Raw genomic sequence first — 27831 nt, forward strand, 5'->3', positions numbered from 1 at the left:
CTCTACACAGACGGAGACACACAAAACCCCCAAAACTCAGTCACATATGTCCGAATACAGGAAAGACAGAGAACGTTATCCGGCTGTGATAAAAAAGTGTGACTGTCCGGACTTTAACCTGTGGACTCTGGACTCCGTCCTCCTGTCAGACGGCATGCTGCCACCCAGCCAGGTCCCTCACTCTGCAGGACGGACTACCAGCCGGGCAGCTACAGAGCCAGGACACACACCGACACACAGATGCACACAACTATTTACACTTACACACAACTGCGCGCACACACACACATAAATCAGGTGGTTGGCCCTCCTTTCTGCTGTCCCAGCATGCAACCTGGTTACTTGGCTGCTGTCCCACTAGCAACAGCTGCTACCTCAGGACTGGAGGTTCCACTGCATGATAGGACACACACAGACACACAAATGCAGTCATATGAAGTAGAGTCACAAACAGTCCTGGCTTCATTCGTCCCCTCAGATCCTGGAGGACTGATCCAATCAGGGGCCAGACCAGAGGTTGGTAGGTCGTGGGGACCAGAGACCAGGGACCAGGGACCAGGAATCAGGGACCAGAGACCAAGGAACAGAGAACAGAGAACCCAGGACCAGAGACCAGAGACCATAGACCAGGGATCTGAGAACAGAGAACCCGGGACCAGAGACCAGGGAACAGGGACCAGGAAACAGAGACCAGAGACCAGGGAACAGAGAACATTCAAGGATCCAGAGACCTTCTGACAAAACCTTTGTATGAAGGTCAGTCCAACATTTAAAGGTGCTGATTTGTCACCAATAATTTACACTGAAGAAAAAAGTTTAAAGTTTAAATTAGCCCCCCCCCCTCCAATTTAGGTGACAGAGGACAGGACTAATTGGATAGGATGTGAAGAAGCTGCTGTTTGAGCAGATGCAGCAGGTCATGAAGAGAAACTCTGCCAGGAGACCAAACTACACCTGAATGAGACGGGGGGGCAAGGAGGGGGCATGATGGAAAACTGCAGTCATTCTGCAGGGCAGAGGTCAGAGGTCAGAGCCTCTGGAGGTGATTATATAACAGCAGGGACATCTCTATGCCTGTCCTCTGGACAGACAAACAGAGCTTCACCTCAGCCTCAACACACAACTATCAACCACAAAGGCATAGAAAACATGTACAAGATGCACAACAGCACCACAAAAGACAGCAAACCACCACAATTACCACAGAGACAAAAAGAAGTGTGTGTCTGTAAATCATCTACAAAACAAATACAAAAGCTACAAACCAAACAAGCCCCTCCATAAAAGACAAAACCCCACCACACAAAATAACCACCAAAAGATAAAAAAAAAACACAAACTGACGACAGCAGAGACAGAAAACAAACAGACCCCCCCTCTCTGGGCTCAGTTTACCATAAGTGTCCTTTTGAGGGTATTTTCACTGAAAACTGCTTCAGTGGAGAAAATGTCAGATAGTTGAAGTGCAGCTCTGCAGAGGACGATTGTCCTTCAGCTTAATGGGACGGAGCAGGACCTTGAACATCTTCACAGAAAATCCACATTTCTGCTAAGAGTGCTGAATATTATGCAGATGTCTCGGGGAGGCGTTCTGCAGGACGTCTAACTGGCCTGCAGAGCCCTCTCGGGGTCTTCATCATTACCTGCTGAAGCAGAGGTTTCACTTCTGGCCCTGATGACTCAGAATGGACGATGTTGGGGCTTAATTACTGAGCTGCGACCGCTTCAGTTCTCCTGTCAGCCGAATCCAAACCTCACAGCTCAAGGACACCAACAGCCTGCTCAAAGTGCACCGTCCACTAAACACAGCCTCTGTCAGCTGATCTGACGGGGGGGCAAAGGCTGAGGCGGATTCTGATTTCATCCTGGAGGGGATGTTATGTTCAACACCTGCATTTGGATTTAATTTATACATTCAAATCAAATTTTAGCCTCAAAATTTACATCCATAACTATTTTTGGAGTTAGACAATGGCCATGTTTTTGCTGTTGAGGACGAGATCAATTTCCTGATCAGTCATTTAACCTTTATATGTAGAAATTGGCCCTGAAATAACAGATGTGTTTGCACATTTAAGAGCCTTTTTTGTACTTCAAGCTTTTAGTTGCAGCTACATATGAAGCATCTTCCCCCTCCAGATAACAGGACTAAAATTACTACAGGACCAGAGAACTCCATGTTGGACAAGAAATTCACCTTCAACATGCCAACTCCAGTTAAACAACCAGTACTGAAACGAAATGTGTTTTTTTTTTTTATTAAACAACTCTGCAGAACAACAGTGATGGTGACAGTCAATGCAGCAGAGACACCGTTTGAGGACAGCGACTTCAGGCAGTCTCCTCCTTGGCAATGCGGTCCTTCTTGAGTGGTCCCTGTTGAACAGAAACACAATCAGTTGTATGTCAACACTTAACATCTGCTGTGTGTCAGTCCACGTCGGCTCAGAGAGGCCGTTGTTCCCAGAGAGTGAACAGGGAGTCAGCACAAAGGGGCACTGCTCCCCTGCCTCACTGGAGCTCACTGTGGCACTGGAATGGAACCCGAGCTCACACTGAAGGACTGAACCAGGTTACGAACAGTGCAGGTCGACAACTGACAGTGTCTGCTTTAGTTTAATATGGAATCCAGGTTTTATAGGTCAAAAAGCATCAAGTCTTACCATGAACGCCTTCTTCTCCTCCACTGTCTGGAAGCGGCCATGACCAAACTTGGAGGTGGTGTCGATGAACTTGAGGTCGATCTTCTCCAAAGCACGACGGCTGGTCTGCACCAACAGAGACTGGAGACGAGATTTGAGAAAAACCATTTAGATACTCAGTCTACACACATCAGCAATGAGCCACAGATCAAATCCAGTTCATCCCTTCAGTGACATTTCAGACAGTGTCCTAGATTACAACTGAACTTCGTCCTCACCTTGCGCAGAGTCAGTACCCTCTTCTTGGTCCCCACAACACAACCCTTCACCATGACGAAGTCATTGGTCACCTCACCATAATGGACGAATCCACCCTTTAAAGAAAAAGCAGTTGGTGAGTTACAGCTGCTTCAAAACAGGATGGACTCAGCTGACACTGTTTACAGGACAGTCACTTACCAGGGGGTTGATGCTCTTGTTGGACAGATCGTACTCGGTGGAGGCGTTGTTCTTCACCAGCTTTCCGTCCTTGTTGTGGTATCCCTGACCGATCTTGTAGATCTTCTTGTTGATCTCTGTGCGGTGGTGGTAACCCTTCTGACCAGCACGGGCCACAGAGAAGGCCACACGGGCAGGATGCCAGGCACCGATACAGGCCACCTTACGCAGACCACGATGGGTCTTGCGAGGAAGCTTCTTTGTGTGCCAACGGCTGGTGACACCTGAGAGAGAGGGGAAAAAAAAAAACACAAAAAAAAAAAAAAACAGACAGTTAGAATCACAACAAAGGCTCTAGTTTGACCTGATGAAGTGTTTGATGAAGTAGAACTCCTGATCTTACCCTTGTATCCGTGACCCTTGGTGACACCGATGACGTCGATCATCTCGTCCTGGGTAAAGACATTGTTGACAGGTACAGCCTGCTCCAGCTTCTCACGGGCCCAGTCCACCTTATCAGAGATGGTGCCGCCATTCAGCTGCACCTCCATGAGGTGAGACTTCTTCTGCCTCAGAGGCAGCAGACGCATCTGCACAGAAAAAAAAAAACCTAAATCAATATAAAAGATACAGAGTGTATTCAGAGACAAGAGATGTGTAGTCTCAGAAGGAAGGCAGCATGGAAAATATCCTCATAGTTGTCGGGCGCCATGCCTGACGCAAGTTCCGTGGTCTCATCACTGACAAAAGGAATCAGCAAACTAATCTAGTCGCCTCACTGGGAATCAAACATACTAACCTGTGTGTGGGCGATGACACGGATGACCTGGCAGTACTTCTTCATGGCGGCAAAGTCCTTCTCCAGCTGCTTCTTGCCCTCATCATCCTGCCATTTCTTGCAGTATTTGGTGAAAGCCTTCTTCTTGGACTTGTACCTGAGAACACGCAGCGTGGCGGGAGGACAGAGGACACAAGGGTTGGCACAGGTCCTTCATAGCCCCGGAGGGCCAGCGGAAGAACACAGCGCGTAGCTGCTCGCCCTTCCCTCCATGTGGAGGAGGGTGGGCTGCATCAGCTTATTCAGATTTCGGCTCATGGCACAGTTTCTAAGAAGCACTTTCCACTGGCCAGAGGAGCCCGGAGCTCATCAGGGCACGGGGCACCTGAGAGGAGCTGCCACAGGGGCCACCGTAATGTTAGACTCGCACAGTGAAAACACAAGGCCTTATTTATCTCCACTGAGCAACTAACATCTGCTTCAAACACGGGGACAAGATTTAGCCCTTCACTTTGTTTTTAAACTCACCAGTTCTTGTAGAAACGACGCTTGCACTCATCACTGACGTGCTCGGCGAAGATGGTCTTGAAGGAACGGAGGCCGCGGGGAGTGTTGACATATCCGACAACACCGACGACAATCATGGGGGGTGTCTCCACGATGGTCACAGCCTCAACCACTTCCTTCTTGTTCACCTCTAAAGACAAAGGAAAAAAGAAAACCTGGTTTTAATTCAGAACACTTGGGCTGCAGCGTGAACTCCTGCAGGTTTAAACTGCGCTCAGTGCTCGACATTCAGCAGGGGGTGTAGACCCATTCTGTCCGCCCGTCGAGGGTCTCATCACAGGCAGAACACCTTGATCACACTTAAGTTTTAATTCTTCTCTGCGTCATTTTAAGTCTACATTTAAAAATGAAGATCCACTCACTGGAGCCGGGTCTGTCGACCTCACGGACGATGTGGGTCATGCCGGCCTTGTAGCCCAGGAAGGCGGTCAGGTGAACGGGCTTGTTGGGGTCATCCTTGGGGAAGCTCTTGGCCTTTCCGCGGTGACGCCGGCTCCTCTTGCGGGGCAGGAAGCCCAGAGATCCGTGGCGTGGAGCCGAAAACTTACGGTGAGACTACGGAGGAGAGACACCGTCAGCCGATCCTCGGTTGTTCGGACTAATAAGCCGACATTATTGTAGTTTTTTTTGCACAGCACTAAATGGACTACAGTGACGTCAGAGGCCTTTAGCTAACCACGTTGTTAGCTTAGTTAGCCGCCTGAAACGTGCACGGTGCGGCCTGTTTCAGCTTTAAAAGCGAGGTAGTTCTAACATTTGTCAAAATTATAACATACACAAAGAGGTGTTCAACAATTGTACTGTTTTAAATCGTTAAATAAGCGGCCAACGTCAAACAGCCATTTTAACCCCTGACGACGTATTAGCATTAAAGAATTAAATAAATGAAATACAGAATACTAGAAACCAGCCGGGATGTTGATCAAAGTGACTGAAGTGTGTGAAACTAACTCAGACTAACTCAGATTAACTCCGATTGAAGCCGTCTCCTTCGGATCACTCACCATTTCGTCTCCGGTCCGATTTCAAAGAGGCCAGCCAAACGGGACGACGTCGTTTATATACCGCAGCAAGTATCGCGGGATTTCCCTCGGATAGCCCCGCCCCCCCCCCCCGAGCTGCTCGTGCTGGTGTTCAACTCGTCGGCCTCTAGATGTCGCTGTTTATACAACAAACTAATTCCAGCTAAATGATTTAACGATTAAAACTAGTTTTATCAGTTTTTACTATATTCAAATACGGTGGGTGTACTTATCATATAAAGCACATCAATATCAGTGTTTGATATCAAATCGACATGTATAATAGGACAGTTAATTGTAATAGAAAATACAAGGAGATTCAGTTGTCACGCATTTTCCTTGTTGTTACTGTTTATCTAATATATCGTAACTGATGCACATCTGGCTCATTTAAATGAATGGAATAAATCACAGCAGAAAAGTCCAGATGTCTTAGCTTTTATTTCATTCGATAAAAAAAAGGAAAAGTACATACATTTACACCTCTCAGCTTAAGGCAGCAATGTTTTGTTTTTTGTCCCAGTGTTGTAACAGTTCTCGATGTGATCACCGTCATCAGAACACCGGCAGGTGGAAGTTCACCTGCCTGAAGTCTTGGCAACAACATGCTATTTTTAGGAAGCTGGCTTCAGTGGTTTTCATATGAGTTTGCTCAAAGAGTCATCACCTCCATGAAGAAAGGTGTTGTGTTCACCCGTGTCGGTTTGTTTGTCAGCAGGATTCATTCTAAGCTGAGGAATTGCTTCCATTAATTTACAACGCATTAGTTTTTTTCCTCTGAAGTCTGGTGAATGTTGTTTCATATTGGCCTGACAGTCTGTGCTCTTTAAATGCCCCTCTTGTAATTTATTGTAATGTAAAATACTAACTCATGCATTTAAAGCAAATCCTTCAAAAGGACTTTTAGTTTTGCCATCAAACCTTGTGCGTCTCTTATTCTATGGCTTTCCTCCAGTTACCAGAAGAGAAAAGGACATTCAACGTAAAAACCTACCTGTAGTTATTTCTTATGATTTCACAGCTCTTGTAATGCAAATGTAAAGTGCTAACCAGCACAGAAAACAGATGTGTCAGTCATCTACTCGGTAGATAAATGTCAAAAATGTTGTGGTGTACTGTGATAGGAATGCAGACTAATGCAGTAATGTCAACGCAGATTGTTATGCAAGTTTTTGTATTGAATGGATGGGGCTGTACACACCATGCAGTTTTGTCAGGCAATTCAAAATATTGGTAGGAGAAGATTTGTCCTCATGCATCATGGTGCTGATGCTGAAGCCTTTAAAAGATTTTACATTTTCCCATTAACCCTTAAACCTTTTACAACTTCCCTCCACAATGCACAATGTTTACAGGAATCATAAACACAAAGTCTGTCTCAGGAAATCCCTCAGTTTCCAGGCTTGTTGCTAAAGCTCATTATTGTGGATCTCAAGTCTTATGAGTCTGTGAACTTTTCAGGTATACCCCCTCCGCAGTAGTCTCCTTCTGAAAATGTCTGCATTCAGTCTGGCCATTAAGACGCAGCAGCAGCAAACTAACAGCCCTTAGGATGTCGCTCCTGATCCAGGTTCATCTTCTGGAAGAAGGCCTTTCCAAACTCATATGTGCTTATCATAACAGCACAGGCAGGAGCCACTTTGATCACCCTCGGCATGAAACCTGAAAAGATAAATAACAATAATAAAAAAAAACAAAAGAAAAAACACACATTTTCACTTTTAAGCAAAACTTGCATAATAATTTTAGTTCACATGGGAGAGCATGAGTGTGTTACCTGCAAAAAGGCCTTTGTAGCCCAGTTCAGCCCATATTTCTTTCATTATGTGCCATGTGGATGTGGTTCTCTTTAAGGAAACTAGGAGAAATGGGAATAAGACACAAGTAAGAATACACTGTGTTTGACAGACTGTACCGTCCAATCAGGACAACGCTCAGCTCCACCTTCACTGTAATGTGCATGTTGTGAGCGGTGAGCAATTAGTATTACTACTAAATACAGGGATGTGTTTTTTATCTACTTGTGGGATAAAGACAACAAATATGATAAATATGTTTGTTATCATTATTATTTTCCTCACAGACCTCCCAGAGTATCCATTTCTCCGAGTTGGATCTGTCGCCGAGTCTTCACTACGTCAAAAGGCAGAGTCAGGATCGCAGCAATCTAAACACAAAAACACACACAGTCAGATCCTGGAAGGGTGTGTACATGTCAAGAGTTTAAATATTGTTAGAGTGTGAACAATGTCCTCTCATATCAGGAGAGAAGTTTTTTTTTTTAATTATTGCTCAAGAAGCAGGCCCGGTGTGGATGTGGGTCAAAGACTGACCTGATTGTCTGAACATTTCTGACAGTGGCCTGGTGTCTTTAACTGCAACGAAGTAATGCCTAACATTTAAATGTTAAGAATTCATGTTTCTCAGGGTGGACAATAGCTGTGGGTTCATGCAGGATTCACAGGATGGCATCAGGATGTCAGACTGATAGTTAACACTGTGTGTGTGTGTGTGTGTGTTTGCAGTACTCACAGCTCCAGACACAGCTCCTGCAGTGAAACTGATTGAGAACTTGGCCTGAGTCACTCCGGACTGTTCACACAGCTGGGCCTTCACCAGTTCATAGTTGAACCAGTACAAAGCTGTGATGACATCAACAGAGAGTGTTCATGTGTTTCAGAGCTGGTCAGGAGTCATCTCAGCCAAGATACATTCAGGAGCCATCTGAGGTCAGACCATATTGGGAGCTGATCTGGGCCACATGTGAAGCCAGAGCTGAACATGGCCTTAGACTTAATCAGCACTTTTACACACAGATGTTTTCTTTCTGATAGAATTGTAGAGACCCAACAAGGAAACTGTGCATTTGGCCATGTCCTCATGTCATGATGTTGGTCTGTGGCGCTTCGACCTACCGGAGAAGGGAACGTCTCTGAGGACGGTAGGCGCCCAGCCCCTCCACAGAGACAGCACGCCGTCCTGAGCCACAGCTGAGCGGATACACGCTCGCAGCTCACTGTAGGGCAGCCGACGGGACTGCATCTTAGTCCTGACCAATTCCAGAGGACTGATCACTGTCACGGCCCCCACTGCAACACACATTAACAAACATGCTGCAAGTCAAGAAAGGAGTTCGACTTAATCTTGACTCAGTTTCCTTTGAAGAGTGGACTGAAACGTTATTTACCGTTCGAACATGTGAACAAATGAATGTACTAACACCACAGGAAGCCTGGACATTTCACGGTTTTGTGTTTGTGTTTTTGTGCTCTTACATCTTGCCAGACCACCAGCAACAAGAGGGACGTGGCTGCCCTGAAAACCCAGACCGTATCTCAGGAAGTCTCGCAGCTGGTCATAGCAGGTGAAGTAGATGACAGTGGCAGGTACAGCCATGACACTACAGACAGACACACAAATACGCACATTAGAGCAGTTGATTGATTGGTGTGTTATCTCAATGGCACTAGTATTTTGAACATGAGGGTTTAAAAGCTCACAGTGTTGGCGGGAGCCCACTCCACAGAGACCTGAGCCCTTCATGGCGGCTGATTTTAACAAAAGCGTCCTGATGCACAAACAAAGTGGACACATAATCAATTAAAACTTTAATGGGGAAAAACGCTGAGAGAAAACTGAAGCCTCCAGCTGCACTAATACTCACAAGAGTCCCACTGAAATGTGTTGGTGTTTTGTACCAGCTGGTGCAACTGGTTGCATTCTGACAGACGTAGATGTGATCCATCAGTCCATTACAATACAGGAAACACTTCCCTGTGAGAGACAGAGCACCCACAGCGAATAACAAACCAGAGTCCAGAATCTAAACACAAACCCCTTCAACAAAACCAGCACCTCACAATATTGATGTGAACTGACAACAACAACAACTATGGAGGCAATGACAGCAGAGTCACAGAGATAAGATGAGTACTGCCCTTGTCACTGTTTATTCAAGGATGGTTCACCAATGAACTATCAACAAAACCATCAAAGAAAAAAATAAATGCTAAAAAAAGAATTATCTCACAACCATCAACAGGTTTACTCTGCGTAAATATTACAGCACCAGAATATTTACAAATTTTTACCTACGACAGAGTCACATGTAAAGAAAAAAGGATGCAGAGTTTATAATACAATGAGTACAACCCTGTGCAACATCCTTAAAATGTTTGAGCATTCCATAATAACTGTTACAGGTTAGACAAGCTAAAATTTTGAAGCATTAAGATAATCTAAGGAAGGGTTTACTGACTTGCAGTTGGTTTTTCAATTGGGAGTTAGCTTTATTTAAATATTTCTGTTTTTCAGTTTAATTGGCTTATATTTATCTGGAGCTTTCAAGAGACAGGTTTAGTCATTTCTTAACATTTTAGGTGCACTTTGATTTGTCATAGAGCATTTTCAGTTTTTAGTTGTCAGTGCCAACAATAACACGCATTCTTGTACTTTTAGGCATAGACACACATCAAATTATGATTAAAATAATTAAATGAAGAACTAAGACATACACACAAACGCATCAATCATGTGGATACATCTGCAATAAGGTTTATTATTATTGTATTCGTTGGCACGAAATGGTTGTTAGTGGAGCATGTGGCCGTGCATGCAAAGCTTTACTGGAACACTGTGTGTTTTCTCTAGTTTCAGCATGCTGGGACAGGTCATACTCACATTTGGATGGACGGATGACGCCACCCCACGAAGCAGATTCTGAAGCCAAAGCTGTGAGACAAACCAATGGGCGGGACAGACAGCAGAAAGAGACGGAACAAGAAACCAGAGATGAGGGCAGCACAAAAAGCACAAAGGTGTGAGTGTGTTCAGGTTAGAGAAGCATCAGGATACAAATGGCACCCACAAGCAGCTGGTGTCTCAGTATCAACGGTCGTGTTACCTTGGTGGAATGGTGTTTGCTGAGCCTGCAGCCTTATCTTCACAACGTCCAGCGGTGTGACTGCAAACAAACCTCACATATAAGACTCTAAAGCAAGTAAGTGAATATTTGGGCTGTAACAATAGAATGATTACTAAATCATCTGCAAATATTCTGTTCATAACTTAAAGAAACTTTGACTGCAAAAATGGACAAAAATACCTGTTTTTATCTTTAACTACTTTATTCTGTTTTAAGTCATATTAACACGTTTTTTTCTTTTGGGTGAACAGAAAGAAAATCTCACCTCACACTGAGGCAGTTTTTCACTTTTTTGATACATTTCATAAACTCTTAACAGCATGGGAACACATTTAAGAACAGGGTTAAGAGAATTTAATCATTAGCTGATATAACTGTCAGAACTCTTTTAAAAAACATATAAAATCTTATTATTTATAATAATAAGTTGCTTTTTCCAGCCTTTGTTTACATGAGCTCACCAAATACAGATGTGAGGAGGGCTCCAGTGCCAGAGGCCAGCATCTGCTGCACTGGAGAGATCGTAGCCACGGGGCCAGTGATGGCCCGTTCCCCCATCCTGCCCACCTGTCCCACACCAAGAGAAACACCACACCGCACCACGTCAGACTGACAGCCCTCTGCACTGCCGCTAAACGTCACTGACCCCATCACACACTGTAGCTTAGCCTGTTTTCTGCAACCAGGAGCTTCCTTGTCAAGTAAATCAACCAAAGACAGACCGTTGAAGTCCCACAGGTTTGGCTACTGTAAACCAGGACTGACTGGCCTGTTATGTCAGAGCCCTGAAGGTGTGACGGCTGCTGCCACCTCAGTGTCATGACAACATAATGAAGTTAAAAAGGAAAAAACACTGAAAACTGATGATTACTGAAACCGGTAACTATCGTGAAACGACAGAAAAATTTACCTGCAGGTATTTTAACAATCACTTCAGTCGTTCTTCAAACAAAATGCAAAACACGTTTGTTTTAGCATCTCCAGCGTGAAGACATTCTCTTTTTCTCTGTTGTATCTATAATTTTTAACTGCATTACTGGGCTGTTCAGACACAACAGACCTCACCGTGACTTCTGACAAAACGTGATAAGAATTTATAGAGATATTGAAATTGGAGACAAAATCTTCAGATTAAGAAATAATGGAAATAGTGTTTACCCGCAGAGCTTAAAGTCAGAGTAGATGTTGTTCATGTCACTGAGCTGGGAGAGTGTAGGTGGAGTTGTTATAATGGGGTTGTTGAAACATTTTGGTATCTTATCTTTGAACTGCACGTCTCTAATCGCACCACACAGCCAGCGAGAGGCCTGGTGAATAAATACAGGTTTAGCCAGCTGATGGTAAATGAAGACATGACATTTTGACCGAATGTTGCTCCAGGAAATGTAAAAAAAAACAAAAACAAAAAAAAAAAAAAAACAAGTTTCCTGTCTCTTATTTCTGGGATGAAGTGGACTTCAGTGTGACACTCGCAGCAGGTTGTCTCTGAAGGTTAGTCTGGCTTCTGCCTAAATAAAAGATAAATAAATAAACTCCCCAGACTTACTGCTGCAGAGTCCAAAAAAGGGTCATTACAGTGCGATACAGCTTTTTCTGTTTACATTATTTTACATTACAGGACAGAACACAAGCGAACCACAGACACAGTAACTAACCCCAGTTTACATTCATGTTAGCTGGGTTTGCATAAATATTACACATTTAAAACAACACTGACAGCTCAGTGATATCTGCTTTATACTCACTTACACTAACAATAACATGGCCGATTTTATTTCAGGTATGCACTTGGACTTTGCACCAGAAACAACAACACTGAGTATTAAACAGAAATGATAAACAAAAAGCGTTAATGTCACTAACAGGGAGCAGGAATGGACGTCTTCTCTTCACGGCCCCGTTTCGGGCTCCGTGTTCGGCTAAATTAACGTGTGATCATTAAGCATGACTGTCGGTGACAACGCGTGAATGCTGTCCGAATTAAATCAATTTATCATCTTTCCTCAGCCACACCCGTCCGAGATGTTTGTTGCTGCTGCTGTTGTTGTTGTTTTTCTGTCACCATCTTTGGACCGTTAGCCGTTAGCCGTTAGCTTAGCTTCTGGAGCTAACCGCTGGCTTGTGTGCTTGTTCGTTATTTTTCAGCTCACGAGCTCCTGAACGTCTCTTACCTTTAACGGCTGCCTCGTGACAAAGCCCGCGCGCCCTCTGCCATTTCTGTCACACCAACGGGACGGAGCTCCGCGGTCGGGGCCGGCGGATCCTCCGCGGAGGATCGACGGGCACTAAACATGGCCTTCGGTCGGATCCAGCTGGTTCCAGCAGCCGTTGGGAGCCCCGGGGTCTGTGGAACCGGCCCACTCTGCGCCGTGACGTCTTAGAGCTGTACGGCGCCAAGATGGCGGATGGCCGGTCAAACACGCCGAGGGAGGCCCATCCGGGGCTGCTGGAGATCGGCTGTATAAGCAGCAGCCTGCCCGAAGCTGGTTCAAGTGGATAATAATGACACAGTTTTTACATTTTCATGACTTTATGTTTACTTTTAGATGTTAGGAAAAACTATATCCACTCAGACATCACTTTCTGACCAGTTCTTATTCATTTCTGTTGAAGGAAAGAATGGGAAAGAAAAGCTTGTTTATTTTACTAAATCTGCAGAATTACACCGTTTTTACAGCCGCCCTGCTAATTTAGCCCACAATTAACAAGTCTGAATACCAGACTTTGGCTTTTCTGATCCAGACCAATGATTACATGGTTTTATTATGAAAATGAGATCTAATATAAAAGAGGTGTGCTTAGGAAAGCAGCCACCACCTCTCTGTGGGTGTGTTCGACACTAATCCATTTGTATATCATCTGTGTGACTTTGTGATGAGACACTGGTGGAACACCCGACGGCTCACAACAGCGCTCCAGTCCTCATTGAAGGTAAGATTAGAAAGGACAGTGAAAACTTTACTTTTGAGCTAATAAACAATAAAAACAGAGACACGTTTAAACAACAACTCCATTGTTTTTGTATCACAGTTTAAACATTCGTTAGACTGTAAACTTGGTAAAAGTTTATTCTGTCTGTGGAAGAAACACGAAACTGAAAGTGAGTTGATAAACTTATTCATCGGCTCTCCTGTGTTGACTCAGATCGGTCAAATCACTGAATAAAAAGGTGAAGACCTGTAAAATCGCACAGCGCAGAAAACAAGAGCTTTTTAGTGCGTTTATGTTTTATGGCTTAGTTCCTGAATCACAGTCACCAAACAGGCTGCTCAAAAAAGAAAAACAAAGCTACCTGTGTATACTTAATAGACTGTTTCTGCTGCATTTAGTGAAAAATCAGTTTGCTGTGAAGCGGATTTCACATTTCATGTTACCCTCTTTGTGTTTGTGTGTGTGCAGATGCAGAAGTGGGTTGTGGTCTGTTGGGCTCTGTTGGCCCTGGCTGCTGCTGAAGAGTGTCCAGATGGAGGCAGATGTGATGACGGTCAAACCTGCTGCAACGACCCTGAAAATGGCTTTGAATGCTGCCCATTTGATGAGGTCTACACTAACAGACACATTTCTAAAAACAGGATCAGATTCAACTCAACAGTTCCCCTTTTGTTGCAACTGTATGTCAGGGAATGAGGGAATAGACTGTGCATGATCTACAGTTTCCTTTTTATCACCATTTGTAGAAGAAAAGACCATAACAAACGCCTTCAAAGCAAAACACAATTAAAAATCAAACAGGCTGCTATAAAACTAAAACAACAGTGTCAATACGGTTAGATCCGCTATCTTGAAAACCCCCTAATCTCAATTTTCTCTCAACTAAAAAGCTAACCTGTTCATAAAATAGTCAAAATACCCCACACCTTCATACATCTATTAGTTAAATGTACACAAGATAACATTTCTCTTTTACTCTAAAATTAAAAGAATTAATGCGGCACAGTGACACCATTCATCCTCTGTGCTGTTTTACTACTTTATGAGCCACATAAAAGCTGATAGCAGGTTCAAAACTTTGGTATTCAAAGTGTTTCTATTACTCCCAACAGGCTGAGTGCTGTTCGGATCACACACATTGCTGTCCTGCCGGCACAATCTGTGATGAAGACAAATCCAGCTGTGTTAACGCCACCACGTCCATCCCCTGGACAGAAACAGCTTCTGCTGCTCAACCCAGACTCTCTAAAGTATGAATAACAGTCAGCCATTGTTCTCATAATGAAGACAGATGACATGTGAGAGACTGTGAGATTGCCCCCACCCCCACTTCATCCTTCTGCCCTTGCAGTCCTTCAGGATGATCAAGGCATACATGGGGGAGGATGATGAAAACGTCTGTCCTGATCAATCACGATGCCCACCTGAGTTTTCCTGTCTGAAGGCCTTGACCAAGTATGGCTGCTGTCCCCTGGCTCAGGTAATCAAACCTCACCAGGAGCAAAACATTCAACCTGCAGCGTGTCAAACATGGTATTTCTTAGATGCTTTAGAAGAACTATGCAGAGAAAAACCAATGCTATTCTTCTTAGAAATTCTTAGAAATAATTTCAAAATCACTTTCAACTGGAAAAAGTTAAAAGCAAAAACCACGTCCACCGCTAAACCACTCATATAGTAAGAGTAGCATGTGATGCGATGTTATGAACATTACTGTATAATATTGTGTATATATATATATATATATATATATATATTATGCAAAACTAATACATGGTTTTAAGCCCAGTTACTTCCTGTCACAAAGGGGATCTTTTGCTCTTTCTGTCATAAGTTCAAGTGTTTCACTTCACAAAAGAAAGTACATGTGTTTGACTGACGTGTTTGGTTTAGAAGCTGTTTGTGCTTGTTGTAAAGTTTTCTGATGGATTGATTAGCAGCAGCAGGATGAATTCAGTGTCGACAGACTTTTAATACCTGCAACAAGTTTGGAGTTTGTAGTTAGTTTGTCTACAAATAAATATTAATTTCCAACTCATATAAGAAAAATGATTTCAGGAGGAAGTCCAAAAGCAATTCACTTCAGTTTGTTTTGTACTTGTTAAGTGAATTGTTCTTGATCTGCTGACCTTTAACAGGGAATCCCCTGCTCTGATGGAAAACACTGCTGCCCAGAGAACCATGAGTGCAGTGCAGACAGCCGGTCCTGCATCAGAAAAGGTGAAACTCTTCTGGTTGTAACCCTAAAATTTTACAATGTGAAATGGACTAAAGAAAACACTCTGTCATTCTCATCTGTATCTGTTTACATCTGTAAACTGTGAGACTGGCAGGCTGTTTTTTTGTTCAAAAGAGCTGATGAAATTGTCGTTTTATTGTGCAACTTCTATTTCCTCTCTCTAGATTTTCTTTGTCAGTCTTGTCTCTGGATGTTCTGTGGCTTCACAGAAAGTATTCAAGTTCCTTTTCAGTGTCATAGGACATTTTATTTAGGAGTGAAATTTTAATGTGGCACTAACTTTTACTTCCAGGTCCCTTAAGTTATTTTGCACCTTTTTAAAAGCTGTGATGTTCCTGTTGTGTTCTTGCAGACCTTGTTAGTACAATTCTGTGCAGTGACGGCGTTTCAGAGTGTCCAGATCAATCCACATGCTGTGAAAACCCAGATGGAACGTGGGGATGTTGCCCAATACCGAAGGTACAAAACCATCTTTCCATATTGAGCACACACATTGTGACAGCTGTAAAGTGATAGTGTTAACACAAGGGAGAGTTTGAATTAACAACAAGTGAAATACTGGATTTGCATGTCCTGTCCAGGTATCGTGACTTTATGCTGTCTTATCCTGTGACATTCCATGTGTGTGATAATTGTCTCCACAGGCCGTGTGCTGCGAGGACAAGCTGCATTGCTGCCCTGAAGAGAGCACGTGTGATGTGGAACAGTCCAAATGCATTTCCTTATCCACCAAGAAGGAGATGCCAATGTGGGCCAAGCTCCCTGCCAGGATGAGGGCAGAGTGGGAGAACAAGAAAGGTCAGATTAGATCTCATGTTGTTGAAAAAGAAAGAGAAAAAAAACTTACTTCCTTATTCAAATTCTTCTCCAAATGAAGCTTCATCTGTGTGTTTTGTTTTTTTCCACTTTCAGAGAGTGAACCAGTGACTGCAGAGACAGCTAAAGGGAGTACAACAGAAGGAGTCCCTGAAGTCTCCACAGCCATCACAGGACTGATAGTATCAGTGCCACTTGTCACTGGGAGTCAAACAGGTAACAGGCGACTTTTCCACCACCTGAAACACATTAGGTCGCTACAAATTCTGATGTAACTAAAGGCTTCGCCATTTAGTTTAAATTGACATAAATATATTTCTTGCCAGTTGAGTGAAGTTTGTTGTTAATTTGACTTAACTGAACTGGTCAGATTTAAACGGAGCAGAAATATGTTTTTTTCCAGAAAATTCTGTCCCGTGCGATGACACAGTGGCCTGTCCGGATGGCAACACATGCTGTAAAACCAAAGATGGTGGATGGGCTTGTTGTCCAATGCCAGAGGTACAAAAGAAGTCCTTCTTAAATGTGTAATTAAAGATGTTACAGATTCACTCATGACTTTTGTTCCATTGTCAGGCTGTTTGTTGTGAAGATCATGTACACTGCTGCCCGAAAGGTAAGAAATGTAACCTGGCAGCCCAGACCTGTGAGGACAACACGTGCTCCATACCGTGGTTCAAGAAGATGCCCACCTTCCCCAGACAGAGTGTACAGCAGCAGAATGTTCCATGTGATGCCACCACCAGCTGTCCAGATGACAGCACGTGCTGTAAAACCAATGAGGGCGGCTGGGCCTGCTGTCCTCTACCAGAGGTACAACTTTATTGCTCTGCAGCGTATGAAACGTTGACACCGTTGCAGATGCACAAAATGGATTTCATCAGTCTGACTGTTTCGTTCTCAGGCTGTTTGTTGTGAAGATCATATACACTGCTGCCCAAAAGGAAATACGTGCAACCTGCCTGCCCAGACCTGCGATAGTAACTCAAAATCAATACCCTGGGTGGAGAAAATACCTGCAATCCCGAGAGGAGGCGCACAGGCAGGAAATGTACCGTGTGACACCACCACCAGCTGTCCAGATGGCAGCACCTGCTGCAAGAACAAGATGGGGGAATGGGCCTGCTGTCCTTTACCTGAGGTGAACACAACACTTGAAACATCAGATCGACGCTACATTTCCCAGAATCCCCTGCTAATCTCCTTTTAACTAAACTACAGTCACAACTACAGTCAATTAGAAACTGGAGATGTCAAAACAGTAGCTCACAAACACACTGACCTTTTTTTGGGTTCTGGTGATGAAGCACCAGAATGTGTTTGTTAATAACAAAATAATAATATGGCACATTCAAATACCTTTAACCCCAAACACTTTTCTTTTTAAATACATTATGTGATGAATAGATTTGTAAACTTCAGTTAGGTTGATTTTTTTTTTCTAACATAAACCTTTTTTAAGACATGAAATAATCTCAATCTTTCCATCTACAACATCTAACTTCTCTCTTCAAAGTTAATTATATATTTGACAGCTTGAATTGCTGATTGAATCAGCACTGAATTGTTTAAAAATTACAGTTGTTGTTCTTATAAAAGGCCGTCTGCTGTGATGACCACGAACACTGCTGTCCCCATGGCACCACCTGTGACCCGAGCGGCACTGCGTGTATTAGCGAGTCAGGCTCTACGCCCATGATGGAGAAGATTCCTGCCCTCACCACGCCAGCCTTCAACACAGGCGACATCACTGCGACTGACAGCCAGGTAACAAACCCAGAGACAACAGAGAAGGAGCCGGACAATGACGTGGACGCGTTGGTCAATTGTGACCCCCACACCAGCTGCCCTCGCGACACCACCTGCTGCTTCATGACTGCGTCTCAAAAGTGGGGATGCTGCCCGCTACCAGAGGTGAGCTTTTCGTATCATCACTGACCTCCAGTGACTCTCATTTGATTCGTTTTTGGTCTTCAGGGTTTCATTAGTAGCACTGAGCTGATTTTCAGAGGTGAGACTTGGATCGGCGATAAACCGATTCAGATAGTGTCTGAAGAATTTGAATTTTTTTCTCTGGGTCAGGTTTATGTCATCTAAAATTGGCCTCAAAGTGCTGATCCAAACCACAAACCTGCTCACCCTTTCAAATGTTCAGTGTGGAGGGGGAGAATTAGAAATAACTGTCCTCACTTGACTAGACAATATGCTTCCTTTTTTTGCGGTTTTTTCATTTGACGTTTAAGTTTCTGGTTCAGGATTATTCACAGCACTACAGCACATTTCAAATTTATATTTCTTTGAGAAAAAGACCAAGTCTTTCATCACAGCCCACCAAGAAGGAAAAAAAATACATAATAATAAAGCACAAACCATAGACAATAGAATGGAAAGGTGTGTGTCAGTCCTGTGACTGATTGCTTTAACTTGTATTGGCTGCAGCCCACGTTAGCTTGACATTTCTGAATCTAAGTTCATTCTTTTCACTGCAGAAAAAAGAAGAAGTTAAGAACAGGATCTATGATGTGAAAGCAGCTCACCCTTTCCCACTTCTCTGTAGGCTGTGTGCTGTGCAGATGGAAACCATTGCTGCCCAACCAACTACAAGTGCAATGAAGAGCAGACCTCCTGTGTCAAAGGAGAAGTGGTGATTCCCTGGTACACCAAACTTCCAGCCACCTCCACTCTTCAGGACGAACCCAACTCTGTCCAGTGCGACGGTCTGAATCAGTGTCCCCAACAAACCACCTGCTGCCGGCTCTTCACGGGCGAGTGGGGCTGCTGCCCCATGCAAGACGTGAGCAGTAATATAATGTGTATGCAGGGAGAGATAGTACTCAGAAAATCTGTGTTAAAAAGTGTTATAAAATAATAGTTTAGAACAAGGAACTGGGAGAGAGCTTTGAATGTGATAAATAAAATGTTAGAATTAACTTGACAGCCTTGTTGAAACAGGAGAGACGTCGTGGGAAAAGAGCAGCTACTTTGACATTAAAATATAAGAAGCAGTATCAGTATGATTACGGTCATACATTAGCATTGTCAGGTTTTGCTTATGTAAAATGAGTGAAGTCATTAAAGCTCGCCTTCTCCTGCAGGCCGTGTGCTGCCAGGATCAGGAGCACTGCTGCCCGCAGGGCTACACCTGCAACATCCTGTCCAAGTCCTGTCAGAAGGTTGTCATGTTGCAGCTGGAGACCATCCCGCTGACTCCGGTGTATCTGCCCGAGCGCCAAACTCCGCCCCCTCCCTCAAAGCAGAATGACATCCAGTGTGATGACAAGACCAGCTGTAAAGATGAAGAGACCTGCTGCAGGATGTCTGCCACCAAATGGGGCTGCTGTCCGTCTCCTAATGTATGATTCTCAGTTATAGCGTCCACCTGCTGCTGCACAGCAACAGGCCAGAGTTAGCCGTAATGAGAGCAACCAGTGAAACATCTTTTAAAGCAGAGATGACAAACAGTTGATGTTTCCTCCTCCTTATAGGTGTGCGTCAGATCAGCTGCTTTTCTTGGTCCTACTTTATCATCAGTTTGAATCATTTTTAGTCTTAAACTTTAGTTCAGACAAAACAAAACATCACAAATTAATCAGTCATGAAAACAGCCAATTCTTGCAGCTGTAAAAATGACGTTCTTTTAATAAAAGAAAGAATCAGGATATTTATAATAAAACACAGATTAGGACAAGGGTGAACAACTCAAGTAATCCAACACTTATTTTTCAGATTAAGCTTTAACATACAAATTATTTTATAGGAAATCTGTTTCGATTGAATTTCATAAAAGTCCAAACAACCTCTCAAACATTCTTGACACTAATTACATTCTATATACGTTTGAATCCTAGAACTACAATTCAGACTTTAACATGGAGGCTCTAAATCACAAACATGAAAAAATCGTTTTTTTGTCTTAGGCAGCAGGGGAATGCGGAAGAAGGAAATGAATGATATTAATATGTCACTGTTTGCTGGTAACAGACGCAGAAGTGCCAATATTGCCAATTTTTAGATTTTTGCACTTTGATTTTCAACACTTCTGGTCTACCATATTTCAGACTCTACTCCATGAACTTTATCAGACTGTTCCAGTTACTACTCGCATGGTATTAAAGATATGACATGTAAAACACCAGCTCATAAAGATAACACACTGAGGAGTCAGAATTGCGTGAACAATGATCAGCTACAACAGTAAAATGCAGCCCAAGTCACGACGAGTACTTGAGATACCTACAATACAGTTTAGGGGCAAATTTGCTTCTCGAGATTTGAATGGAAAAGCAGCTTTTTTGCGGAATAGATATGTTGTCATATTGACGTATTCTTCACTAAAGACTTTGATATTTTCTTCCAGCAGCAGCTGAGTGTGTGACACATCTCTGTCTCTGTCCTTCTGCAGGCCGTGTGCTGCAGCGACATGCAGCACTGCTGTCCAACCGGCTACACCTGCACCGAAGGTGGCGCCTGCATCCAGAGCACCAAGTTTTTCTGGAACAACTGGCACGAGTTCCTCGCCAACAAAAAGAGAGCTCTGAGCCCACACGAGATAGTTTAATAATTAATTCTGCATTTCTGCCGCAGTGAAACTAACTGATCATTTTTAAAATGCTGTGTTGTTGGAGGGCGGCGGGCAAACGGTGAGGGAGGGGATTTAATTGCACGGCAGGTGATGAGACTGCGATCTTGGCGTTACAAGTTTTTGTGACCATTCAAACATTCACAAAACAAGAGAGATCCTTGTTAGGTGAAAATGAAACACTGCACAGGAAATATGATGTTCTTCATCTGTTGTCACTGTATGTTCTGCTTCAGCTGCCTTTTGTTGCAAAGTGCTCTCCGTCAACCATGAGCCTCAGTTTGGGGGATAACTTCAACGCTGCACCGTCTGTGATCTCTGGCTCCACCTGATGACAGCTGCAGTTTGACGTTGTCATCAGCAACTAAGCTGTGTACTCACTTTGTGTCGTCTCTATTTGGTGTGATGGTTTCAAATGAAAAGCTTTTTAACTCTGTGCATCTTTCGTTAATTTGAGTTTCAGCACACGTGATCCAAACATGGAGAATAAATCCATCTAGATATATTTCAACAAGTTAAAATAAGTCAGCGTCAGGAAATCATGCTGTGCGTTTTCAAACCTGAATGAGGTCAAATCAACTCAACAAAAAGAAGCTTCAAATAAAATGTTGTCAGCTGCTGAGTCTTGTTGATTCTTTCCACCTGCTGACAGCCCATTGGATGAACTGTTTGTGACGTCACACTTCATATGGGTTTCCAACATCAAAACTTCCGGCTACACACTTCAAAACAAAAGCCTATATGAGCTCCTCCAATTGAGAGGAAAAAAAAACTCAAAATTAGATTTTGTTTTAGCAACAATCAGGAGCAGATCATCGCCAATCCCGCTGGGCTGGGGCAGGGCAACACACAAAGACACACACCAATGAACCCAAATATGATGCCTTTGGACGGAGCAAACATAGACACTCGGGGATCGGACCCACGACCTTCTTGTTGTGAGGCAACAGGTTTAACCAATGTGTGGAAAAGGTCTGTTATCATAAATGATCTGCTCTGCTTCGTCTTATAGGACATCTCAGTTTGTAATTTATATTTTAGGATGTGAAGGGAGCAGCTTGTAATTATTACATGAAGGAGGTCAGTTAAGAAGAAGTTGCAGGTCACGTGTTATGTTGTGTTTTTCTTTAGAAAGCACATAAACAATGAATATTTACACAGATCTGATATTTCCTCTGTCATCGTTTACAGTTTTATAGATTACACTGGAGCAACTCAAACATTAAACCACTTCGCATTAATTTTAATTATATAAACAAGTAATCAATTTTTGACCGATATTTTTTTTTCTAAGTGGAACTTTATAACGATAGGCTTTTATTTTGAAGACAACCATGACACACTTCCGGTGTTTTCCTCCGTCGGCTCTGACGTATCACTCGTTTTTTTCCAAGATGGCGTCGCACCTGCGGCTCCGACGGTGATCCTTCTCTGCGACAAACGGGAAATAAAGCTTCTCCTCTCGGACGACGTCCTCAACATGTCCGCGGAGGAGCTGTCGGCCTCGGACAGCGAGACCGTGTTCGTCGGCGCCGGGGAGCGGTGGGCTCCGGTGGGCGCCGTGGCCAGCCCGGAGGAGGAGAGCGGCGGCGGCGGAGGAGGAGGCGGCCGGCCGAGGCAGAGGAGCTCCACCTCGGCGGCCGATGGGGAGCTGGCCGCGAAGCTGAAGAAGCTGGAGGAGGAGCAGGAGCTGCTGAACTCCTCTCTGCTCGCCCTCACCTCCCACTTCGCCCAGGTCCAGTTCCGCCTGAAGCAGATCGTTCACGCCCAGACGGAGGAGAAGGAGAGGATGCTGGCCGAGCTGGAGGAGTTCGCCTTCCGGGGCTGCCCGCACGTCGTCGGCTGCAGAGCTCAGGACGCCAAACAGCTGGAGAACTCGGTGAGAGCAACAAGCCCCAGACTGAAACACACAAGAAATCACCTCCTTTCTTCATCTCTTTTGGCATTTCCTGTTTTTAAAACACGTAAATGTAACACTCACTTCACCCAGAAGCTGTTTTCCAGGAGCCGCTTCAGGACTCATCTGTTTCCACCACCGTGCACAGCTGTCAGCAGCTGGACTGTCACTCTGTTGGAGAGGGTTTTGTTTTTGTCTGATGTGACAACTCAATTTATGATTCAGATTTTTAAACAGTGAAGTGAACAAGTAAAAGTTGTGTTCTCACAATTTATTCGCTTCTGAATAATAAATCAGTGAGGAGACATTTGTCAGATTAATGGATAGTGAAAGCAGTTTTTAGTTGCAGGTCAGGCACACTTTCACCTGTCAGTTGTGTTGATGCTCACAAAGATACCCAACGCACTCATGCACACAGAAATCAGCAGTTGTGGCACAGTGTAACTGAGCTGAATCTGCTCTGAACCTGATTAAAGTGTGTCTGTTGCGTCACACTTGATGCTGCTGCTCCCACCTCTGTTTTGTTTCCAGGGATCTCTTATCTCTGGTGGAAAATGTTGCTTTCTGCTGTAAGTGTGTGAGTCACAGCAGCACCGCGGGCTTAATGAAAATGCCTCCAGCAGATTGCTATCTGTATAACAAAGGCCTCTGTGTGCACAGCGGTGTTGAAGCCACCTGCTTTGCTCTTGCAATTGTTTACTCCCGGCCTCTTTAGATTCAGTCTCAAATAAAGCGAAGGCTCGGCCTCTTGTTGCCGTTGGTAGCCTCTGATGTGCCATAAATGCTCATTATTTATTCCAGCTAAAGGTCTTTTCATTTATTTCTCCCTCACCACATGCTTTACTTTTAGGGGGATCTGGTGAGTATGACACCTGATGCATCTTTGAGAATTTGTGTGTGTGTGAATGTTGCATCATGTTATGAACCGAATCTTATGGAGTGTTTTTGGACAAAATCATCTCCCTCATATATGTAAACGTTAACTGGTATCTGTATCAGAAGCCCCACAGTGGTTGACATCTTTCACATGCTGTTGATTGTGTTACTGCGGCCATTTATCACCCTCAGTCTACACAAATTAACGTCACTGTGTGCACCCCCCCCCCCCAGACTGAGAGGGAGAAGAGGGAACGCCTGGAGGCTCAGCGGGAAAAACAGAAGGATCTCATTTTCCAGCTAAAGACACAGCTGGACGATCTAGAGCGCTTCGCCTATCAGGAGGGCAGCTACGACTCACTGCCGCAGTCTGTCGTCATGGAGAGACAGAAGGTGGAAAACATATCACTGCTTCAGAAACTATTCAGCATCGAGAGAAACTGACAATACAGGCCCAAATGAGTGTATTCTAAAAGCTCCTGTCTTTCATGCTGAGCACATAATTAAGGACTTGTTTGTTTTAGATCAGGTGTAACAAGTCTGAAAATGCTTCAGGCTATACAGTGTTTGGATATTCTGCCTCTTTTTGTCTTGTTACTGCTCTCTCATAGAAATTATCTGAATACAAAACAGCTTGAATCCAACTCCCAACTATCAGAGGGTGAAGCCTCTCACAGGCACGTTAAAGCAGCACAGTTTTAGAATAAATAATCAGGCTGAGAAAACACAATGATAAAGGTGAAGGACAGGTTGCCGTTAAGTTTTAAACGTGTGCTGGCTGACAAGAAATGCAACACTAAAGCTTTAACCTGTCTCAGGTCATCATTGACGAGTTGATCAAGAAGCTGGATGTGAACCTGAACGAAGACATCGGGAACTTGTCCCCAGAGGAGCTTCGGCAGAGAGTCGACGCTGCCATTGCTCAGATAGTGAACCCAGCCAGGGTCAAAGAGCAACTGGTGGAACAGCTGAAGACCCAGATCAGAGACCTGGAGATGTTCATCAACTTCATACAGGGTACACAAACAAATCAAATTTATAAATATGGACTCAAGTCGACAGAGTATATCAGGGAAGTTTACAGATAGAGCAGGTCTACACCAAACTACAGCATACAGTCTGAGTTTTACTTGTTTGTATCTAATATTTGACTTTTCCTCCGACAGATGAGGTGGGGAATCCTCTCCTGTCTGATGGTGAAAACCAGCAGGCACAAGCAGCGGGAACTAATGCCAGGACTCCGGGGCCGAAGAAGAAAGGTCAGTCAGTTCATTTCAAACCACAGCAGCAAGTCAACTGTCGTTAATAGTTGATAGATTCTGACTAGATGTCTTCTGATGGCTCACAAAATGAAGCTTAAAATTCCCAGTGGCATTTTTGTACAATTTTTTTCCCCAAGAAGAGTCATATCTTTGATCATTGAAGCCGTTAATGATTTATGGTGAAACTTCCCTCCTGCATGTCAAATGACTGCTGATCTGGCACAAATCTGGCCCAATTCTAAAATTAGTCTTGGGCAACCAGGTCAAGGCCAGAATCTGGATTAATGTCAGCTCGCCTGTGAGTCGTTCAACCAGTGAGTGTTTGTGCTTAAGTATTTATCAACTGGCGAGCTCTCAACCAAGCCCTTTATAAAAAGTTTACTCAAGGCAGTTTTGAAAAGCAGCATCGTGTTGTGGTCCGATGTAAATGAATTGTGATGTCTCACTGCAGTCGACCCAGAACAGGCCCAGAAGATGCGAGAAACCGGCCTGCAGCTGATCCAGAAGGCCCTCGCCGTGCTGCAGATTTTTGCTGCCAGTCAGTTTGGCTGTGCGGCCGGACACGTCCCGCAGAATATGTGGCCTCAGGAGTCGGCAGGACAGGACTACGGGCCGCTGCTGCAGCGTCTGGAGGCAGCAGTAGAGAAAGTGCGAGTCCTTGGCTCGCACCGGCAGCCCTCCCTCGAACACGTCGTCAACTACACCAGCAACTCGGCCCTGGGGCCCCGAGACGAGCTGACGACGTCTGTGAGGAAGGAGCTGGCCATTGCTCTGAAAGACTTGTTAGCTCACGGCCTCTTCTCGCCCTCCCAGACCATGAGCCTGGTCCTGGCCCCCATCTCCTGCCTGCTGCCTTACAGAGCCGCCCCGCAGACCATGCACCCGTGGGAACTCTTTGTCAAATACTACCACTCCAAAAACGGGCAGGCCTTTGTGGAGTCACCAGCCCGCCAGCTTTCACAGTCCTTCAGCCTGCCGGTCGGGGGCGGCCCAGTGACCGTCACGCCTAAACAGTCACTGCTGTGGGCCGTCCACACGGTGCTGAAGGAGCACGGACGCTACAAGCGAGGCCCGGACACGGAGTTCAAAGCTCTGGTGTGCATGGCCCTGAACGAGCAGCGTCTGGTGTCGTGGCTCAACCTGCTCTGCAAGTCAGGCACCCTGATACACCCACACTACCAGTCCTGGAGCTACATGGCACAGACGGGCTTCGAAGGAGCCCTGCGCATCCTGGGTCGCATCAGCCACCTGAAGTTCAACCTCCCAGTGGACCTGGCTGTGCGGCAGCTGAAGAACATTAAAGATGCGTTCTGAGGAGTCGACTCGTCGGTGAAAAAGTAGAGAAACACCAGTCTGAGAAATCAGTATTTTATCAGCTATACTACAACAGCTCTTACCTGCATTCAGGACCAAAAGCATGTTTTTGTGCTTCAAGTAGGTGACCTCTTAGAGGTTGTTACAGCAGCCGTCCATCTGAAGTAAAACACAGTGCATGCATGAGCTTCAGCCGTGAGCAGCCATAATCTGCATATCCAACCAAAATGACATGAAGACGATGCTCCTTGTACCGTGACCCTGCCTTAGAGTGGAGATCGAGATAGATACCTCATCTTTAGCGAAGCCTTCCTGACCTTTAAAGACCTGTGTTCATCATTCAGTGCCCCCCTCCTTACCTGACAGTGTATTGGCCTATGCATCAAACAGAGAGTTCGCTTTTGTGCAGTAATCTGTAATGCAGCATTAGACAATCCAGGAAGACGGTGTGGGTTCCCGTGACTGAGTAAGTTGGAGCTGGTGCTGTGTCGGTGCTCGTGCTGCTGCTGCTCCTCGTCCTGGACTCAATTACTGAGGTGTTTAATCACATGTAGCAGACTGGTTGAAGCTAAAAAGCAGATTCAAATGAAAAACACGTTCCAGGTTCCATCAGGGTGCGAAGTTCAAATCTTGTGTAACATTGCCTACGAATATGCAGTTATCAACTAAATTAAATTGCGCCTGACTCCATTTTAAACTTTTTAACCTTCTGAAGCTGTTGTCAGTTGTTGCATGTTTGCGTTTCAGGTGTGTGAACAGCATTTAGACCCTGTATGACCTGCTGCTTTTCTCCTGTTTCAGGCGAAGTTAAAATTCAAATGATATATTGTACGAGAAGAATTTATGTCATGATGTAAGAGCTTACATCGTCTATTTAATGCTGTATTTAAAATGTTTACTTTTATTTCCACAGGAATGAGTTTTTATCTTCCTGAGTCGGCTGAGTTGCACGAATCATATCCCTAAAAACCCGAATGTACAGACCATAGATGCTATTAAACTGAGGTTACTTTATATTTGCCGTTTGTTTTCTCTCTGTTAATGGAAATGAAACTTCAATGTTTGTGGGCCAACGTGTCCATGAAACCACCGAGAGCAGGCGTGCTGATAACCTCTTTGACTTTCACACATTTTATCTTGTTAACTTTGTGTTTGTAGAAAACATGCGTTCTGTTCAGGAGTAATTCTGTATATTCTGCACTCTTTTTCCTGTTTTTGTTGTGTTTTGTTCAACTGTTGTGTTGCGATACTCGAAAAGACCCATTAACTTATTTATCCAATGTTTTAGTTCAACGCTGAATGAAGGGGAACATATCAGATCACAGAGGTAGCTGCTGTGTAACAGCAAATACACTGGACCATTTAAATCATGTTAAATTATACCAATGTTATTTTTTTTATTTAGCCACTTTAATGAGAATTAATCTGTTTTTGGGGAGATGTGGTCTCATTCAGTTTTTATCATGTTTAATGCCCAAATACTGCTGTAAAAACATTAAACATAATAAACAAGCTGCTGTGCTGTTTGAGTCTTTATCTTGTGAGT

General features: G+C 44.2%; 4 protein-coding genes and 2 non-coding genes across 7 annotated transcripts; 2 read left to right on the forward strand and 4 right to left on the reverse strand.

Moving 5' to 3' along the window:
• Nucleotides 1-2242: 2242 nt before the first annotated feature.
• rpl3 (ribosomal protein L3) lies at nt 2243-5481 on the reverse strand. Its single transcript, XM_029508069.1, has 9 exons — nt 5430-5481; nt 4788-4980; nt 4387-4555; nt 3880-4015; nt 3484-3670; nt 3102-3364; nt 2921-3016; nt 2664-2783; nt 2243-2376 (listed from the first exon to the last, which is right to left on the reverse strand). Exons 1-9 carry the CDS (start codon nt 5430-5432, stop codon nt 2332-2334), a joined length of 1212 nt encoding a protein of 403 aa, XP_029363929.1. The 5' UTR covers nt 5433-5481; the 3' UTR covers nt 2243-2331.
• On the reverse strand, nt 2456-2588 carry LOC115048229 (small nucleolar RNA SNORA54). The gene has a single exon (XR_003841055.1). It is a non-coding gene; the product is annotated as a small nucleolar RNA SNORA54 (small nucleolar RNA).
• On the reverse strand, nt 3737-3829 carry LOC115048231 (small nucleolar RNA U83B). Its single transcript, XR_003841057.1, has one exon. It is a non-coding gene; the product is annotated as a small nucleolar RNA U83B (small nucleolar RNA).
• A 388-nt stretch (nt 5482-5869) lies between the features above and the next one.
• Nucleotides 5870-12725, reverse strand: slc25a39 (solute carrier family 25 member 39). Of its 2 annotated transcripts, XM_029507682.1 has the most exons (12): nt 12543-12725; nt 10833-10938; nt 10351-10410; nt 10128-10178; nt 9112-9221; nt 8948-9015; nt 8723-8847; nt 8363-8536; nt 7980-8089; nt 7533-7614; nt 7225-7305; nt 5870-7109 (listed from the first exon to the last, which is right to left on the reverse strand). In XM_029507682.1, exons 2-12 carry the CDS (start codon nt 10927-10929, stop codon nt 6985-6987), a joined length of 1083 nt encoding a protein of 360 aa, XP_029363542.1. In that variant the 5' UTR covers nt 10930-10938; nt 12543-12725; the 3' UTR covers nt 5870-6984. The 2 variants fall into 2 exon arrangements, with proteins under 2 accessions (XP_029363542.1, XP_029363544.1); XM_029507684.1 differs by lacking the exon at nt 10128-10178.
• grna (granulin a) lies at nt 10261-21558 on the forward strand. The gene is made up of 16 exons (XM_029507681.1): nt 10261-10446; nt 12517-13302; nt 13771-13911; nt 14415-14552; nt 14654-14782; nt 15441-15522; nt 15894-16000; nt 16186-16339; nt 16454-16573; nt 16761-16858; nt 16934-17170; nt 17262-17498; nt 17957-18271; nt 18915-19151; nt 19453-19710; nt 20760-21558. The coding sequence occupies exons 2-16, from the start codon at nt 13246-13248 to the stop codon at nt 20913-20915; spliced, it is 2466 nt and encodes an 821-aa protein (XP_029363541.1). The 5' UTR covers nt 10261-10446; nt 12517-13245; the 3' UTR covers nt 20916-21558.
• A 749-nt stretch (nt 21559-22307) lies between these two features.
• Nucleotides 22308-27819, forward strand: rundc1 (RUN domain containing 1). Its single transcript, XM_029509504.1, has 5 exons — nt 22308-22815; nt 23944-24102; nt 24528-24726; nt 24876-24968; nt 25423-27819. Exons 1-5 carry the CDS (start codon nt 22417-22419, stop codon nt 26283-26285), a joined length of 1713 nt encoding a protein of 570 aa, XP_029365364.1. The 5' UTR covers nt 22308-22416; the 3' UTR covers nt 26286-27819.
• The last annotated feature ends 12 nt before the right edge of the window (nt 27820-27831 follow it).

This window comes from Echeneis naucrates, chromosome 8 (assembly GCF_900963305.1).
Source record: "Echeneis naucrates chromosome 8, fEcheNa1.1, whole genome shotgun sequence".
Classification (NCBI taxonomy): Eukaryota; Metazoa; Chordata; class Actinopteri; order Carangiformes; family Echeneidae; genus Echeneis; species Echeneis naucrates.

Bases quoted from the DNA above. Each gene is read 5' to 3' on its own strand.
- rpl3 (XM_029508069.1), bottom strand. The intron at 4,556-4,787 runs GTGAGTGGATCT...CTTTGTCTTTAG, and splicing joins GGTCGACAGACCCGGCTCCA to AGGTGAACAAGAAGGAAGTG. The intron at 2,784-2,920 runs GTGAGGACGAAG...TCTCGTCTCCAG, and splicing joins GGGTACTGACTCTGCGCAAG to TCTCTGTTGGTGCAGACCAG.
- slc25a39 (XM_029507682.1), bottom strand. From the start codon at position 10,929: ATGGGGGAACGGGCCATCACTGGCCCCGTGGCTACGATCTCTCCAGTG. The intron at 10,411-10,832 runs GTGAGCTCATGT...GTTTGTTTGCAG, and splicing joins CCTCCTCACATCTGTATTTG to TCACACCGCTGGACGTTGTG. The intron at 7,306-7,532 runs GTCTGTGAGGAA...CATTTCTCCTAG, and splicing joins AGAAATGGATACTCTGGGAG to TTTCCTTAAAGAGAACCACA.
- grna (XM_029507681.1), top strand. From the start codon at position 13,246: ATGAGACACTGGTGGAACACCCGACGGCTCACAACAGCGCTCCAGTCC. The intron at 16,859-16,933 runs GTACAAAAGAAG...TTCCATTGTCAG, and splicing joins CTTGTTGTCCAATGCCAGAG to GCTGTTTGTTGTGAAGATCA. The intron at 19,711-20,759 runs GTATGATTCTCA...GTCCTTCTGCAG, and splicing joins GCTGCTGTCCGTCTCCTAAT to GCCGTGTGCTGCAGCGACAT.
- rundc1 (XM_029509504.1), top strand. From the start codon at position 22,417: ATGTCCGCGGAGGAGCTGTCGGCCTCGGACAGCGAGACCGTGTTCGTC. The intron at 22,816-23,943 runs GTGAGAGCAACA...CCCCCCCCCCAG, and splicing joins CCAAACAGCTGGAGAACTCG to ACTGAGAGGGAGAAGAGGGA. The intron at 24,969-25,422 runs GTCAGTCAGTTC...GTCTCACTGCAG, and splicing joins TCCGGGGCCGAAGAAGAAAG to TCGACCCAGAACAGGCCCAG.